At 39.6% G+C, this 15,794-nt stretch overlaps 1 protein-coding gene across 2 annotated transcripts in view; it reads left to right on the top strand.

The window, feature by feature from the left end:
* The window catches only part of LOC116329818 (MDM2 binding protein), a 34,425-nt gene that overhangs the window by 3,814 nt on the left and 14,817 nt on the right, over window positions 1-15,794 (top strand). For both annotated transcript variants that reach the window (XM_031751917.2, XM_031751926.2), the window contains exons 7-12: window positions 899-1,013; window positions 4,970-5,074; window positions 12,668-12,762; window positions 13,092-13,158; window positions 13,360-13,477; window positions 13,834-14,013. In XM_031751917.2, the coding sequence (XP_031607777.1) occupies window positions 899-1,013; window positions 4,970-5,074; window positions 12,668-12,762; window positions 13,092-13,158; window positions 13,360-13,477; window positions 13,834-14,013 (680 nt within the window). The remainder of the gene's footprint in view (window positions 1-898; window positions 1,014-4,969; window positions 5,075-12,667; window positions 12,763-13,091; window positions 13,159-13,359; window positions 13,478-13,833; window positions 14,014-15,794) is intronic.

Raw genomic sequence — 15,794 nt, forward strand, 5'->3', positions numbered from 1 at the left:
ACAGCGTGCACTCAGACACTCAGTGTCTGAGTTTTTTCCTTGTGATGAACCAGTTTTTGTCTAAGTGTGGCTGGGACTAAAGTGCAGTGAGATGCTGCAGTTGGAGAAAATTCTACTGTTTCCTGTAATAAACTTGGTAAATAAGGGATGACATTGTTGTTCCATCAATCATCGCCTTTCTCCCTAGTTAATGTCTGATCTTCTTTCCTGTGTATCTTTGGTAATTTGATGAAAGCCCAGTTGGGATAACCACATGTTTTAAGAGCTTTATTTACATGTGTCCTCCTTCTCTTTCCATCTCTTAGAGGGAATGTTGGTAGGGTGTGGTGTAGGGTCCTGCTCAACCCAAGTTTGTGTTTCAGTGGGTGATGGGAGTCGATGAGTATGCATGAGAGGGTTTCCAGTGACTTAAAGAAGTCCAGTTTTTTTTTCTTCATTTTTAAGCTCTTAAGACAACCATGACCTGGATGACTGGGAATGTACACAAACCCATTATTAGTGAAATCCTCCTAGCTCACCACTAGGGGGAGTTAGATGGATAAATAAGAGAAGTGACTTGAAGTAATGGATGGGTACACATGGATGAACATTTCTGCAGAAGCACTCTTAATGATAAAAGCAACAAATTAACTTTGGCAACATGAAGACAGATAATCTCAGGAGATGCCAGAATGACCTTTTTCACCCCCCAACATAAGGCATCAAAACACCACCTACCTGATAAGAACTAGACATCTTAAATGTGACAGGCTTATTGGTATAACGTGAATGTACGATTAACAGTTGCAGAACTGTTGTAGGCAATAAGAAAACCTGACACATGGGCTTGCATATCGCTGTCTAACAGAGAATAAAAGTTACTCAGACTCATTAAGCGATTCTTGTTTTCGTCATTCAGATGGCAGAAAATGGCGTCCTCCATCAGCGCCGCTTTGGTCAAGCTGGCTGACTTGGACAGCTGTATCGACTCCAAAGAAATGTGGAGGGGAAGCCTGCTTATCAGAGAGAAGAAGGTAAGGGTTGCTGGGGTAACTTCTGGAGATGGTGCACATTTTCAGACACTCTCTCCAGCAAGATGCTCATTGTGACCACTGATGTACTCGGATGTGCACAGGACAGTTGTGTGAATGGGGTGAATGTTTTAAACAAAAGAACAGAAGAAACACTGAATAAATATCAAATTGCTGTTATTATCAACTTCTTGAAATTGCAGGACACTGCTTCACCACAGTCAGAATTTGGAAAAGTGAAGCTATTTAACAAAGCACAGCTCCAAAAAAATTGGTCACACTTCTCACTTGGTGATCAAAGTTTGAGACGGAAATGGATTTAAGCAAAAATTTTAACTTTAATTTACATCACATATTCCATAAACTCTGTAACTCAGTAATAGAGGTTTTTGGTTAAAGAAAACCCCAAACAAACAAAAAAACATTGTAATTTTTACTGCAGCAGCTACATAGCAGGTCTTTATAACTCTGGGGGTCCAAAAGGGCCAGCTTACTATTGAGACGGAGGATTTTAATAAAGATTTTGTGGATGCTGTAAACCTCAGCTGTTTGTCAGTTACAGGAAAGTGGAGACCTCTAGGAAAGTGCGTCTGTGGGTGCTGTTGTGCTTACCAAAGAGAAGACTGTGAAGTCTTGTGTCTGTATACACTTGCTAGGATGTAATTGTTCCAAACTTAGCAATGTGGGTGTAATTGATGGTTTCAAAGGAGCAATGAAGGAAAAGAAGCTGTTTGGTAGGTACAGGCTGTTGAGGGAATGAACATCTTTTGTTTTAACCACTGTGTATGTGAGACTTTGTGTGTCTGTGTGTGCAATTTCTGGACAAATACTGTTGTGGGCCGGAGAAAAAGCTGTGTCCTTTTGAACTTACCAGCTTGCTTGTCCTGGGCTTTTTATTACGAACACATCCTCCTCTGTCACATCAAACCTCTGCATGTCCTCCTTCACAACATCCATGAACCTCCTCTGAGGGCTTCCTCTTTTCTTCCTGCCGGACAGCTCCATCTCCAGCATCCTTTGTCCAATATATCCACTATCCCTGCTCTGCACAAATGCTAAACATCTCTGCCTCACATCATGCTGAATGAATCTGGAAAATTACTGGAGGTCATTAAAGGGTCATGGGAAAAGGCACTGTCCTGCTGGCATTGACCTGGCAGAGCTGAAGTAGCTGGTACCAGTTCAGCCCAGCTTGGCCCACTTTGACCCATTATTTTTTATTTTACTGGGTCATGAAGCTTATTGAAGCCAAGTGTTAAAGAAGATCACTGGTCTGTTGCTGATACTGAGTACAGTACACAGTATAGTACTGTTCTATGTTAAAATATTTTTAAAAGGTGATGCAAATAAGGAATTAATAAACATAAATTATAGCTTTATGGTGCAGTTTGTCAAGTTTCTTTTGGGTGTCATATTCTTGACAGTTTTTTCCCTTCTCCTTGTCATGCTCATACAGTAGCAACTTGCTACTCACAAGGTAGGCCCACCATAATGCACATCTTACTTTATGATCCTTTTGACTTTTTAACTGCACCTGTCATTTAACTGAACATCATGTCGTTTCAGAAAGACTTGAAAGTAGCAGTTGAGACCATAAACACATCAGCAAAGTGTTTATGGAGGTCATAAATTGAGTGATATAAAGTGTATAAAGAAGCGACTAGCTGGCCATTAGAAAGAAAGCAGACTGAGATTCGATGGGGAAGAACTTCAACATCAATTTGATCAACTCTGCAGTGCTGTTGTGAAATAGAACAGGTTCCTCCAGTCTGGGCCAATAATCTCATGAATGGCATTTTAAAGAGTGAAGGTTATTGTAGCATCGCATTGATGCTAATTATTCTGAAACAAGGGTTTTACAGTCATGTGGATGTGTGTTTAGGTGTCCTCACATTTACTTGTTTCCATGCATTTCCTGCTTACCTACAAAGTAACTGTGTTTTGGCGTCAAAGTAACCAGGCTGAGGTGATGTGACAGCATTTTTTTTTTTTGTTCCTACTCTGGAGATTACTTCAGGCACACTTGTTTTTTTTTTGTCTTTAAGTGAAAACTCTGGCAGGTGCAGTAGTTTTGCTTTCTCTGGACTGAATTTGCCAATTTTGTGCTGTTCTTTCATGGCCCTCTGGGGAGAATCAGCAATCTGTTTCACTGTGAGGTTTCCTTGCATGTCTGATACTGATGGTGTTTTTTTAAAATTTTTTATTTTGGAAATCTGGCTGAGACTTTCAGGTCCTATTTTATGATTTTAAACACTGATCAACTGAAAATATAGATCTTAGCTTTCTTGAAACGGCTCAAAGTAGCGTCTTTGTGCTTTAGTATGTGTGGGGGTTTTGTTTTTTGTTTTGTTTTTAATATTATAAAAAGAGTGCAGGGTTGGTGACAGGCACAAGTCTGGTATTTCTGAGATAGGGACTTTTTTTTAAAAGAACTAAACTGTATTTTTTAGTTTCTATTTTTTCATTACTGTATATTTTTCAGTTTGGACCTTAATATTGGGAAAACTCTGCTTCTAGTCTTTAAGTGAAAATATTAAAAACAGAAAAAACAAAATTGAAAATGATTTATATAGCCTTTAAAAAATGACATCTCTCATCTAGACCCACTACTATAGACTGTATGTAAAAGCTGGACACGGACACTGGGACATCGACCATGGTTCAGTGAAGCGATTTTGCTGTCGCCATCTTGGTATTTTCAAACTGCACGTGACAAGTAAGAGGCAGATCTGAGAATCTGAGGAACACAACGCAGGCTTACCCTGAAGAAGCTCCTTTATCAGCTTTGTTAACTCTAGTGGGAGCCATCTTTCATAAAGGGAACATTATCTTGTCCACTTTATAAAAGAAAGAAGTTACCAAGGCTTCAGTCACATGGGCCAAGGGACCCATTGGTGACCCCCTGACAGCCACTGATTGCTATGGAAGAAATATGAATGACCTGACTGGTATATGAGTGCGAGTGGTTGCTGGAGGATGGCAGTTGCTAGATGAAAGCGGGTTGTAAGGATGTATTAGGTTTTGCACTGAAAACCTCCTTGTGTTTGCTTTCATTGCTACCATTGCCGTGGTCATTCATCATTTGCATTCAAAATTCTGCCTTTCGAAACTTGTCGGTGGTAGTGGTAAGGCACAGCTTTCAGTTTAGAGGTGACTGTTCTCTATTTCCTGTGGGCAACCAAGGACATTTGCAATCTCAAGGACATTTTTTGGGGCACCAACTGATTTCACCCAGAATCATACAGCACCCTCCAGGAACCACTGGCCAAACAGTCATGGAATAAACAATTAAATAAATAACTTTGCTAAGGTGATCACAGAACAATCTCTAGGACTGTGTAATGGACTGGGAGTCCCATAACCTTTTATATACCCAGACTTTCAATTTTTTTAAAATTTTTTTTATTTAATTGAAACCAGAGGACTTAGAAAGAATGCAGGTTTGGGGCACTTCTGCATTGCCCTCACTTTTAAGACCAGGAAGCTTTGACTATCTTTTGTGTACAGTCTGTGACCCTAACAGTAAAGTGTATAGACACTGTATGTTAGATTATCAACCAATGTGCTCCAAGTATGGTGTTCTAAGGCAAGCTCGCAGCGTCTCCTTCACTAAAGTGACCTTTTCTGAGTTGCTGCTCTCTGAACGAGTGAGTTCAACAGACACTCAGCAAAAGCTGAAAGGTTTGGAGAAGCCAAACAAAGGAAAATTCCCAAAAGAATAAACCCTTCTCTGAGAGCAACCAACACCATTTTACTCCCATTTGATACAGTTATTATGTCTCTATATGTGTTTGTGTACACGTAACTCCAAAGGGCAGAGCTATGCCGAGTTATTTTTGAGGTATTATTCGGACAAACACTGAAGCTGTAGGATTTGTTAAAATGCGCTGATGCCAAACCGTTTGCATTTCTCTAACTGCATTTACACTGACTGTGTCATGTATTATTTTTCTCCTCAGTGTGTGTCGGAACTCCGCTTTGATGGTTTTTCTCTGCATCAGATATCAGAGTCTGGTCTTTTGGAAGCTCCACACATGACCACTGACCACAAACTGCAGTCTGAGGTGAGCTCTGACTCCTAAGTTTCATTGGACCTTTTGTTGAATTTAACTTGAAATGACCTCAAACCAAACTTTGGAAGCAGTTCAGTTAATCAAAACAAGGCTATCCTCTGGTGCTCAAGTTTTTGACAGCCAGCTCAGTAATCAGTTAACTATTTTCTCTGACTTTGTTATCCAGAAAGTCAAATTAGTCCTTGTTGTGTCCTCCAACAAAGATTTAATGCCCAGCTTGCGAGCAGCTGCTCACAGCAGCAGTCTTCTGCCAGAGTGCTGTAGGGTGTGCACTTGATCCAAACTTTGTCAGTGAGAACATCTTATATTGAGAATTGTAATGCAGCTTGAGAAAAGACTACTCTCTGTGTGTGTTTGTACAAACTTCAGGGTAAAGTTTTGGCAGAGCAGATAATAGCCCAGTTTGTATAACTGTAGAGCCAGTCTTGCTTTCAAGCTGTCCAGTAGAACGAACCCCCCACTGTCTATTTCCAAATGAGAAGCGTCATGTCCTGGTTGCCCTTTATTCACACTGTGCAACCTGTGACAGATGATCCATCAGTCAGATAAATCAAATGTATTTTATAAGCCAAATTATTGCCAACCTTTTATGTCCGTTATGACCTTGCCACCAGAAAATGACACAGAAATAAAGATTTATCATCTCATCGAGGCAGGCCAGTGGTGAAGGCTTCTTCCATGGGAAATCTTTTTCCTGCTTTGCAGTCCAATTTTTTTAAATATATAATTTGTAAGAGAGTATTTTTAATGGAGTTATATCACTCGGCACTCACTCTCTGGAACTGAGAAGCTGTTACTGAGCTGTCAGCTCATCTTGATGTCTCCATCCACTCAGTTAATGCCTGTGTGTCAGAACTGTTGATTGTACATGACAGATATGAGTTCATGCCAAAACCTTAAACTGGCATTCACATAAATATCATGTTTGTGTTCTCTGACAATATATTTAACTCAGTGTTTACAGAACTCTTAATTTTATTAATATACTGTTATTATTAACAATATTATCAGTAAATGTTAATAAACTGCAGTCTATATACAACGTCTGCTTCCAGCTCACTGTTATCAGAAATGACAAAAAGCGTAGACTTGTTTTTCATATACAGTCGTATATAATGGATAGAAAATAAAACTGGGAATCTTTTGGCATTTTTTTAGCCTCATTAGCAGCATGCAGCACACAGTGTGATGGTAAAAATCTCCAGAACTATCTAATGGATTGCCATTTGGACATTCCTGGTCTGCTTGGAAAGACCCACTGTGATGATCCTGCTTTAAATAGCTGGGCGCTGCACACCCACCGGCCAAAGGTGGCATACTTGTCACAAACTTTGCAAAATAATAAGAAAAGAGGAAAATGCAGGCAGAGAGTAAGATATCAGCAGAAGGGATGATTAGAAGGGATGCTGATAGGAGTAACTTTTTTCAAATAAATATATACATATGTTTATTTAATGTGGAATCCAGTGTAGTATACCTTTTTAATTTAGGTAGTCTTGGTTTTGACCATATTTGTGAAGCTAAAAAAATTCATACCAGCCGGTGCCATACTGTGTATCAGCTAACAATCTCGGATGAGTTTGATTCTCAGTGACCCCGACCTCAAGGTCAAGGTCAAAGAACAACTTTTCTGAAAATCTTGTAAATGCAATAACTTGAGAACGAAGCGGCATAGGAGGTTCAAATTGATACCATAGGTACAGTTGGGTCCATAAATATTTGGACTGAGACAACCTTTTTTAATTTTCTAATTTTCTGGTAGAGGTTGATCTTGGTTTCATCTGTCCAAAAATGTTTTTCCAGAACTGTGATGGCTTTTTTTTTCTTTTAGCAATGTCCAATCTAGTGTTTCTATTCTTGAGGCTTATGAGTGGCTTGCAACTTGCAATGAACCCTCTGTATTTACTTTCATGCAGTCTTCTCTTTATGCTAGACTAGGATATGGACACGCCCACCTCCTGGAGAGTGTTGTTCATTCTGTTTGTGCAGTTTAAGAATGGCTTATTTCACCTGCTCCTTTGACTGCATGCTCTCTGTTCACAGCAGAGCCTTCCAAATGCAAGCACCACACCTCAAATCAAATCCATGCATTTTATCTGATTAATTGATAATGACATAATGAAGGAATTGCCCACACCTGCCCATGAAATAGCCTTTGAGTCAACTGTCCAATTTCATTTGGTCCCTTTTAAAGAGAGGGTGGCACATCTTAAGGAACTGAAACTCCTAAGCCCTTCATCCAAATTGTAATGTGGATACCCTCAAATAAAAGCTGACAGTCTACACATTATGTCTATGTCCGTAATTGGAATATGTTTCAATAAAGAGGTAAGAACAAAAACAGTGTCCAAATATATATGGACCTAACTGTATGTCTACAAAAAATCTTGGCCTACAGGTTTTCTGAAAATCTTGTGAATATAATAACTTGAAAACAGAGTTATCTTGGATTAACAAATTGATACCACAGATGAATCTACTAAACCTCTCACACGAGTTTAGAAAACAACAATTTATAATAGTTACATTTAGGGATGCACCGATACCGATACTGGTATCGTCGGGGCCGATAAGTAAAACAGCGTACTCGTACTGTAAAGTTAACCGATACCATGAACCGATACTAATGTAGCCCGGATGGGAATACTCATAATTCCCATGGACTTGCGGTAACATAAACAGTTGATGTTATGTGATGTAACTCTACCCTAAATGTAATTTGCCCTGTAATATGTCACAAGGTAAATACAGGTAATTAGACCAATCAAACTGTTATGTTAATCATAAAAGTATTATTTTATGGTATGTAACTCTGAAGGAGTTAAAAATTTTTCAAGTTCTAATTTTCTGGAGGCCCGTGAAGGTAGCATCAAAGCGGGACCTGTGTATCTGTTGCAATGGAGGAGGAGAAGAGAACGGCATGGAGAGATGCACAAGGTTAGCTGAACCAAAGTGAGAGACTCGGCTAGTTTTACTGAGGTTAACCAGCACAAAAGAGTGTGTGACTAGAAAGCTGACCGTGTGAGAGCTTCACAACAGAGTGTGGGTGAAGTGACTTTTTGTTTCAATGGTCGCACCACCGTGGAAAACTGTGTTTCCAGCTACGACCGCCGAGGCTAAAGGCTAGCCGGACTGCTTGGCTTCGCCAAGGAGGCAGCCGCTATGGACTGTCGGAGAGCTGGACAGTGACTGGCTAACGTGCTGTAGCAGAGACAGCATCGGGTCCGCAGGGAGTGGATTTAGTGTGGGACTGGTGAAAAGCGATCTAACCGCAACGGAACTGTAAGTCAGAATTTTGTGCTCTTACTGGGAGAAGAGATTTTCTCCATCGTCCTGCGTGAGCCAAACAGGCCTGCAACAAGTGTATGTGAGTGTGTGTGGGGCCCATGTGTGAATATTGTGTGTTAAGTGGATTTATATAACGTGTTTTGGAGTGTATATTAGTGAGTCACTTACCAAAAGGTGATAATATAAGTTGGGTTGTTTAATATAATTTGAAAGGGAATTATGTCATTTATACAGTGTATTTCATTTGGTTAAGGAATTGGAATATCATTTGAGTTTAAAAAGGGATGTGTTGTACAGTATTTGTCTCTGCCTTACGTTCAGTAAGCGTTTCGTTTGTGTTAAAGAGTTGTCTGGGGTCGTTTCTTTACTGCTGGTTAAGTTTAACTTGTGTGTGGTAGAAGTATCGGTTTTGTACTCGGTATCGGCAAGTACTCAGATCCAAGTATCGGTATCGGATCGGTTTGAAAAAATTGGTATCGTTGCATCCCTAGTTACATTAATCTACCCTATTTCGTGGTAAGAACAGGTGTGTTTGAAGCTTCCTACTCATACCAAAAAAGTACTTTGGAGTCCATTATTGCACATAAACTGATCTGAACTGGATCCCGTATGCCAAGAACCGTCATCTACTTCATCACAAAAGAGAATACTGAAGAAATAAAAGCATTTCTCCAGCATCAAAAAGATGTTACACTTACAAACAGCCGGGCCTTTTGGGATGAATAAAACATGTCTAAAAATTTTCTGGATGCATATGCAATATTTAGTAGCTCATCTGGTTCATCACTCTAGAAACTCAGCTTTCAGTGTCATATGCATGGCATATAAGATAAAAGCTAACATGTTATCGAGTTGAGGAGAATATTAGTCCCAAACTCCTTTAGTCATAAAGGAAAGTCCAACTCTAGTTCTTACTATAATAATGGCAATCACAGAAAGTGGCAGTATTCTCAGTGGTTTATATTTATGATGGTTTTATTATTTCTTATTCCTGGTTCTTACTCAGCCATTTGCCTTTAAATTAATCTGGTGAATAAAGTCACTAAGGCTCATACCCTATTAAGATCTACTGAGACCTGGGAATTATGTGTTATACAACTTGTATTTACAGGGGATTTGTGCCAGTGCGTCAGCCACCAACACCAGTTGTGCCTTTTGGAGTTTTATAACTGTAATGTGATGAACTTTCAACTTTCACTAACATTTAGAATCTGAGAACTCATCGATTAGCTGATAATGTCTATACTTACACAATCGGAGTACCTTTAACATTCATTGGATTAGCAATAAAGACAATTTCAAAGTTTTCTACTCATTAAAGAAAAAATAGTCTTGTTTTAATGAGTCCTAACATTATAATATTACAATACATGTTGTGTGTTATACATGTATAATATCTGTAACCACTGTCTGCTATGTGAGTTTGTGTTTGGCACCAGATACTATGTGTGTTGTTGTGTTCACTTATTGTTCAGTTAAAGCAGAGTTTGAGAGTTTGTCTGTGCATGCTGCTTATTTATGCGTCTATGGAGAATGAGACGGGGAGTGTATGTGAATGTGTGTGGGTTTCATCAGATCTCTATACAGAGAAGCAGATGGCAGTGATTGTTTTGGCACACAATTAAAAAAAGCAGCTCTGAGGACAGCAAAACTATCACATCTCCACACTGCTGGGATAAATGACTGTGCAGCAACTTGTACTCAGACAAACACACACTAAACTAGGTTCAGACAGAAACTATTAGTTAGACCTCCTCACTGTCAGGAGTAAGTGACATTATAATTACTAGCACTCAGTGAACGGGGAGGCCACAGAATTGACTTTTCATTTTCTTGATACCAGCCCTCATGTAACTGAAACTATAACGTCAAACACACATTTGAATGAACAGTCAAAAAAGACACGCTTAAGGTGTTGTTGAATGGAAAGGGAGTCCCCTTAGTGGAACATTAATATTTTTGCAATTATCATTAACTTTAAAAATATTGTTGAACAAAATGTAATATTACCGTTATCATAGACTAAAAGGTAGACTTTTTGCCTACTGTATATTCTGGATGTTTCTGGGTAGAGAGCAGCAATAATCTAAGTAATTGCAAATCTATTTCACTCATTTCAAACAACATGGAAGTAAATGCACCAAAACCATTTCTATTCTGTAAGTGTATCATCCAGGGAGCTGTACTGTATATCAGGAAAAATGCTATTAGTGAATTTTCTCAGGCATTTCCGTCTGCCCTACAGCATATTAAAATAACGACTTTTAATCTCTTTAAGTGACATTTTAAAGAGAGAATCAACCCTGTTTGTCAAGACAGGGAAAGGGCTTCACATTGCATTGTCTTTGGGGTTTTAAAGTATTCAAACATTCAGACCTTTAGACTTTGCTCACTCCCACACAGTTTATCCTGCAGTGAAAGTTGGTTGGTAAGTGGTGGGGACCTCCTTTGAGTTTTTGCCAGTAACAAACAAGCAGGAGCACTTTTTGATGGCTAATGTACTAAAGTTTTACAGTAGACATTTTGCTTTTTGTTACCTCTTCATCTTATTTTAGAGATTTGATATATATTTGCTGTGCAAACTTATTGAACCAGCAGGAAAATTTCAAAGATTTATTTATATCCAAGAGGTGTTTATGCCATGTCAGTGTATGTCAGGAAACAACCTTATACTTCCTCCTCCCACCACTTTTGAACTGCTTGTTGACAATCTTTATGCACGGGTGTTATTTGAATAGTGGTTACTGATGTGAATACAGTGAGTGGGTGAGTGATATTTTATGGAAAAAAAATCTAATGTTAGAAGTCAGTCACCCAACCACAAAGTCATACACACGGGGGTTCCACTAGGTATGCCCATATCTAGTCTCTGTTTAAAGGATTGAATATTCTCAAGCTTCAGATGAGGCGTTTTTCTCCGAAGCTGTTGAGAAGTTGTGGGTTGGATAGCCTCTTTCTTTCTCAACAGCACTGCTTGTTTTCCTTGAAGAGCGGAAAAAGCTACATCATTACATTTAGCAGCACCTAGCTGAGAATTTGCATGAATCAGTTTCCCATACATCTGATAAAGGTGTAGGTTCAGTCACAGCGATTGTATCTCTATGTTTTGTCTAAATTGTTGCTAAATATATGATTAGTCATTGTTAGGCAGTGAAGGAGTCTTTGCCTTCACAAAAACCTGTTATAGCTCAGAACAGAGCTGTCTAATGAACAATAGAGCTGATTAACATGACTTAGGATTTGTCCATGGGACTAGAATTAAAGCGCAACAGTCAGACAAAATCAGATTTATAGTAATGATGTTCAACGTCATTTTGTGACTGCTGAAGCGTGCAGTCTTAAACTCTTACAAAGTGTGCTTTTAAGTGAACATAATGAGGACAGTTGAATATTGGAGGTCTTAATAATCTCTCTTCAGGTCACTGCGTTAGTCAGAGGCTTGACTGAACTGAACAAGGGATTTATAAATGTTTCCAGCTTTCTTAAGCTCTAATTTTGACCCAAGATCATGTAAATCTTCATTTAGTTTAGACTTTAAAAAGTTTGACATTCAATAAATTATGAGACTGAATTTCACTGGAATTGGCAATCGGGGTTTATAAATAAGAGATGTCATGTCAGGATTGTGCTCAATGTCAGTCTTTGCACATTAATCATGACAAAACCTAAAAGTGTATCAAGGTCACTCCTCACTTCTAGCAAGATATGGCATTGATAGAACAAAGGCAGTGGACAGGTGTTAGTGTTGTTTTTTTCTTTATGTTTATGAAAGTCTAGGGGAATTTTGCTTGGAAAATGTTTAAGGATTTTTTTTTTATATGAGGGATATGTGATGGATTAAACCAGAGGTGTCAAACATAAAGCCCGGTTGCCATAATTGGCCTGGCAACAACTGGACAGCGTTGGAAAATTTAAAGGAGTAGACAGATTTTGATCTTTTAACTGTATTTTCATTGATTTTGGTGCTTTTCCCATTGATAAAGTCCCCCACCACATTTCCAGTCATATTACACCAAAGTACAAGGACATTTTTTGTGAATTAAAGAAAACTTTATACTTTAAATTTAAAATTACAGGTCAGGCTGAGCAATGATCTACCAGAAACTTTTCTACATGTTTATCATGTAATTTCACTGGTCTAGCCCACTTCACATCAGAGTGAGCTGTATGTGGCCCACAGTGTAAAATGAGTTTGACATTGCTTATTTAAATGGAGTTGAAGGCTGTACTGTGTGAAAAATATGATCTATTTTAATCATGTTGTCTTTTCTGTTTCTTTTCTTGATTCATTTGCAGGTCTTTCATTACTATGCGCCAGTTTTAGATTTGGTTCAGCTGGTTAATCTGTCAGACCTGCCAAGCTTCCTGATGTCCAGCGCCCAGTTTGAACTGTATCCTTATTTTAAAGTGTCTGTACCTGTGTTTTTGTATGAATGCTTAAAAATAAAAATAGAATATCATAACTTTTGCTTCTGTCACCTGCTTGAATGAAACAGCTGCAGCATTAGGTAAGATTTTAGTATGTGTCACACACAAACAGCTTGGCTGTCAGAAACCAAAACAGTCATGGCTATTAATATACATTTTTAAAATTGTTGATAACAAAACAGCTTTCCCCTCCCGTATTAGTTCATTGTTATAAGACTTTTTCTGTCTTTGAAAGGTGGTTGATAACTTTTGTGCCTCAATATTGTGCTGTTCCTTCACACATGACAAACAGATGCCTGTCTGGGAAGTCTGTGAAAGCTAAACTTTTGTTGAACCAGCTGCGATCACTGTGTGGAAAGGTACGAGGAACTAAGCTGTGCTCTTACATGTACAAAAGTCTGCTACAGAAAGATCCACTTAACTAAAGAAGCCTGTTCATTACATTAAAACTCTTCCAAGATCACAAATTCAGAATGTGCATGATTAATCATATATATCGATCATATATGACATTGGTTGGGGACTGTGTGTATGCCAATCTGCTGTATTTCTGTCTCTAGGTCGGAGCTTTGTTCAGTCTGTCCTGTGTAATCACTCCCATTGCACAGCCTGCAGCCAGCCAACTCAGCTCCCAGCGCTGGAGAGAATCTCTATCTAGGAGACCAAAGTCTTTACCAGGTAAAACTGGAGTGTCACAGTCGCTTTGGCAGCAACAGAAAAGAACTGTCTCTTCTGCAGGGAAGTACATTGGTTAGTGGGACTATACTGGTATAGGTAATAAAGTTATAAAGTTCTCTCTTGGAAAGGCTCTGAAGTGGTGCTGAATAGATATACAAGATAATGCTTGAAACAACAACAATTTTTGGCAATGATGCACCAAGAAGAAACATTAGGATGAAATAATAGTCATACAGAATGAGAGTTATTTTTCAGTTCTGCAGTGAAGCATAATAGAAAGATTAAAAAAGAAAAAAAAAAACTTCTGAGAGCAGTCGATATAAGTAACAAATGCTCCTGTCTTTCTTTTCTTTTAGTGCCTGATGTTGAGGTCAAAGGTGAGAGTGCTGCCTACTTCCTCTTGGTCCAGGGCTCGGACAACGCTGAGCGTGAAGCCTGCAGGGTCAGGATGCTGCACTCAGACAGTCAAATTAATGGAGCGGCTGCCATGGCAACTGTGTCCGCATTACTGAGAGAGAAGCCTCTGTCATCATCAGGTATTTTATGTGGAAATATTTGTAGGCGGGCGTCTGTAGCCATTTTCACACATCCACTTCTGCACTGCACTTTCATAGATATTACCCAACAGATGTGCATGTAATAATATGTTTTCGACTCAGTCTGATTGGATATCAGATGGCCTTTTACCCACCTGCCAACTAGTGCAAAGTTTGTTTGATGTCTAATTACACTCATGTGGGAATAATGCGTAACATAGAGAGTAACAGTCCGGAGAATTCCCAGTGTCTTCCTCCTGCACACTCTATACAGGGAACCAGATGGGACATTTCTTGTAGTGAGAGTGTGTCTGAGTGTGCCCTTTCATGTGAGAAACTGGAACTACTTATCATCTATGGCGTTGTACTATCGGCATTTTCTATAGGTTTCTATAAAGGTTTTGCTGTCACTTCCCTCACAGTGTGGGTATCCACTCAGACAAATTTTGATAACTTTGCACTATTAAATCTATGCTGATATAACTACCTTTCCTAAGGAGGTAATATTTTTGGTAGTGTGTGCATTTTAAATGAATTCTGGTAAAACTTTGTTGTGTTGTAGTGTATAGTTTGTCTTACATCCACCAAGGTCTTTAAGTTATCTTAAGGATTTACTTTTAGAAATTTGACAAAGGGACTCCAATCTATCCATCCATCTTTTTCCACTTATCCGGGGCCAGGTTGCGGGGTCAGCAGCCTAAGCAGAGAAACCCACATCTCCCTCTCCCTGGTGGGACATGCCTGGAATACCTCCCCCAGGAGGTGCCAAGGAGGCATCCTTGTCAGATGCCCAAACCACCTCAACCTTTCGATGTGGAGGAGCAGCGCCTCTACTCTGAGCCCCTCCCGGATGGCTGAACTTCTCACCCTATCTCTAAGGGAGAGGCCAGCCACCCTTCGGAGGAAGCCCGTTTCTGCTGCTTGTTTCCACGATCTCATTCTTTCGGTCACTACCCATAGCTCGTGACCATAGGCGAGGGTAGGGATGTAGCTCGACTGGTAAATTGAGAGCTTCGCTTTTACACTCAGCTCTCTCTTCAACACGATGGACCTCAATGCAGCCGCAGCACCAAACCGTCTGTCGATCTCCCGCTCCCTTCACCCGTCACTCGTGAACAGGACGCCGAGATACTTGAACTCCTCCACGTGGGGCAGGAACCCATCCCTGACTCATAGTGGGCACTCCATCCTTTTCCGGCTAAGGACCATGGCCTCAGATTTGGAGGAAATGATTCTCATTCCCACCGCTTCACACTCGGCTGCGAACTGTTCCAGTGCGAGATGGAGGCCATCACTTGATGAATCCAACAGAACCACATCATCCGCGAAAAGCAGAGATGAGATTCTGATGCCACCCAGGTCAAAGCCTTCTGCCACTTGGCTACATCTATTTAGAACTATTTCATACTTCCTTGTTTTTACTGTACATTGTTTGTAACATATAGGCATATAGGGAATGGCATATGGGGATTCTAAGTATCGCAGTATAGTTTGTATCCAAATATCATGTCACATTTGACCTCTGATCCCACTTTTACATTTTACATCTGCACTGCAAACTTTTTAAAGAAAAGCAAGTGAATATTGAACAAAACAAAAATTCCTTTAAAAGTAAATACTGCCCAGAGAACGAGCTGCCTTGGCACAGCTCTGTGGTCTGAGTGCTTCTTGTTATTATTAGTTCCTGTTTGCAGTGAACCCAATCATTGTCTCTTAAAAAAGGTTTCAAACATGGCTGTTCTTGGGCAGGTGGATGTATTGGATGTTTAATCAGGATGGAC

The sequence above is a fragment of the Oreochromis aureus genome, linkage group 11 (assembly GCF_013358895.1).
Source record: "Oreochromis aureus strain Israel breed Guangdong linkage group 11, ZZ_aureus, whole genome shotgun sequence".
In the NCBI taxonomy this organism is placed as follows: Eukaryota; Metazoa; Chordata; class Actinopteri; order Cichliformes; family Cichlidae; genus Oreochromis; species Oreochromis aureus.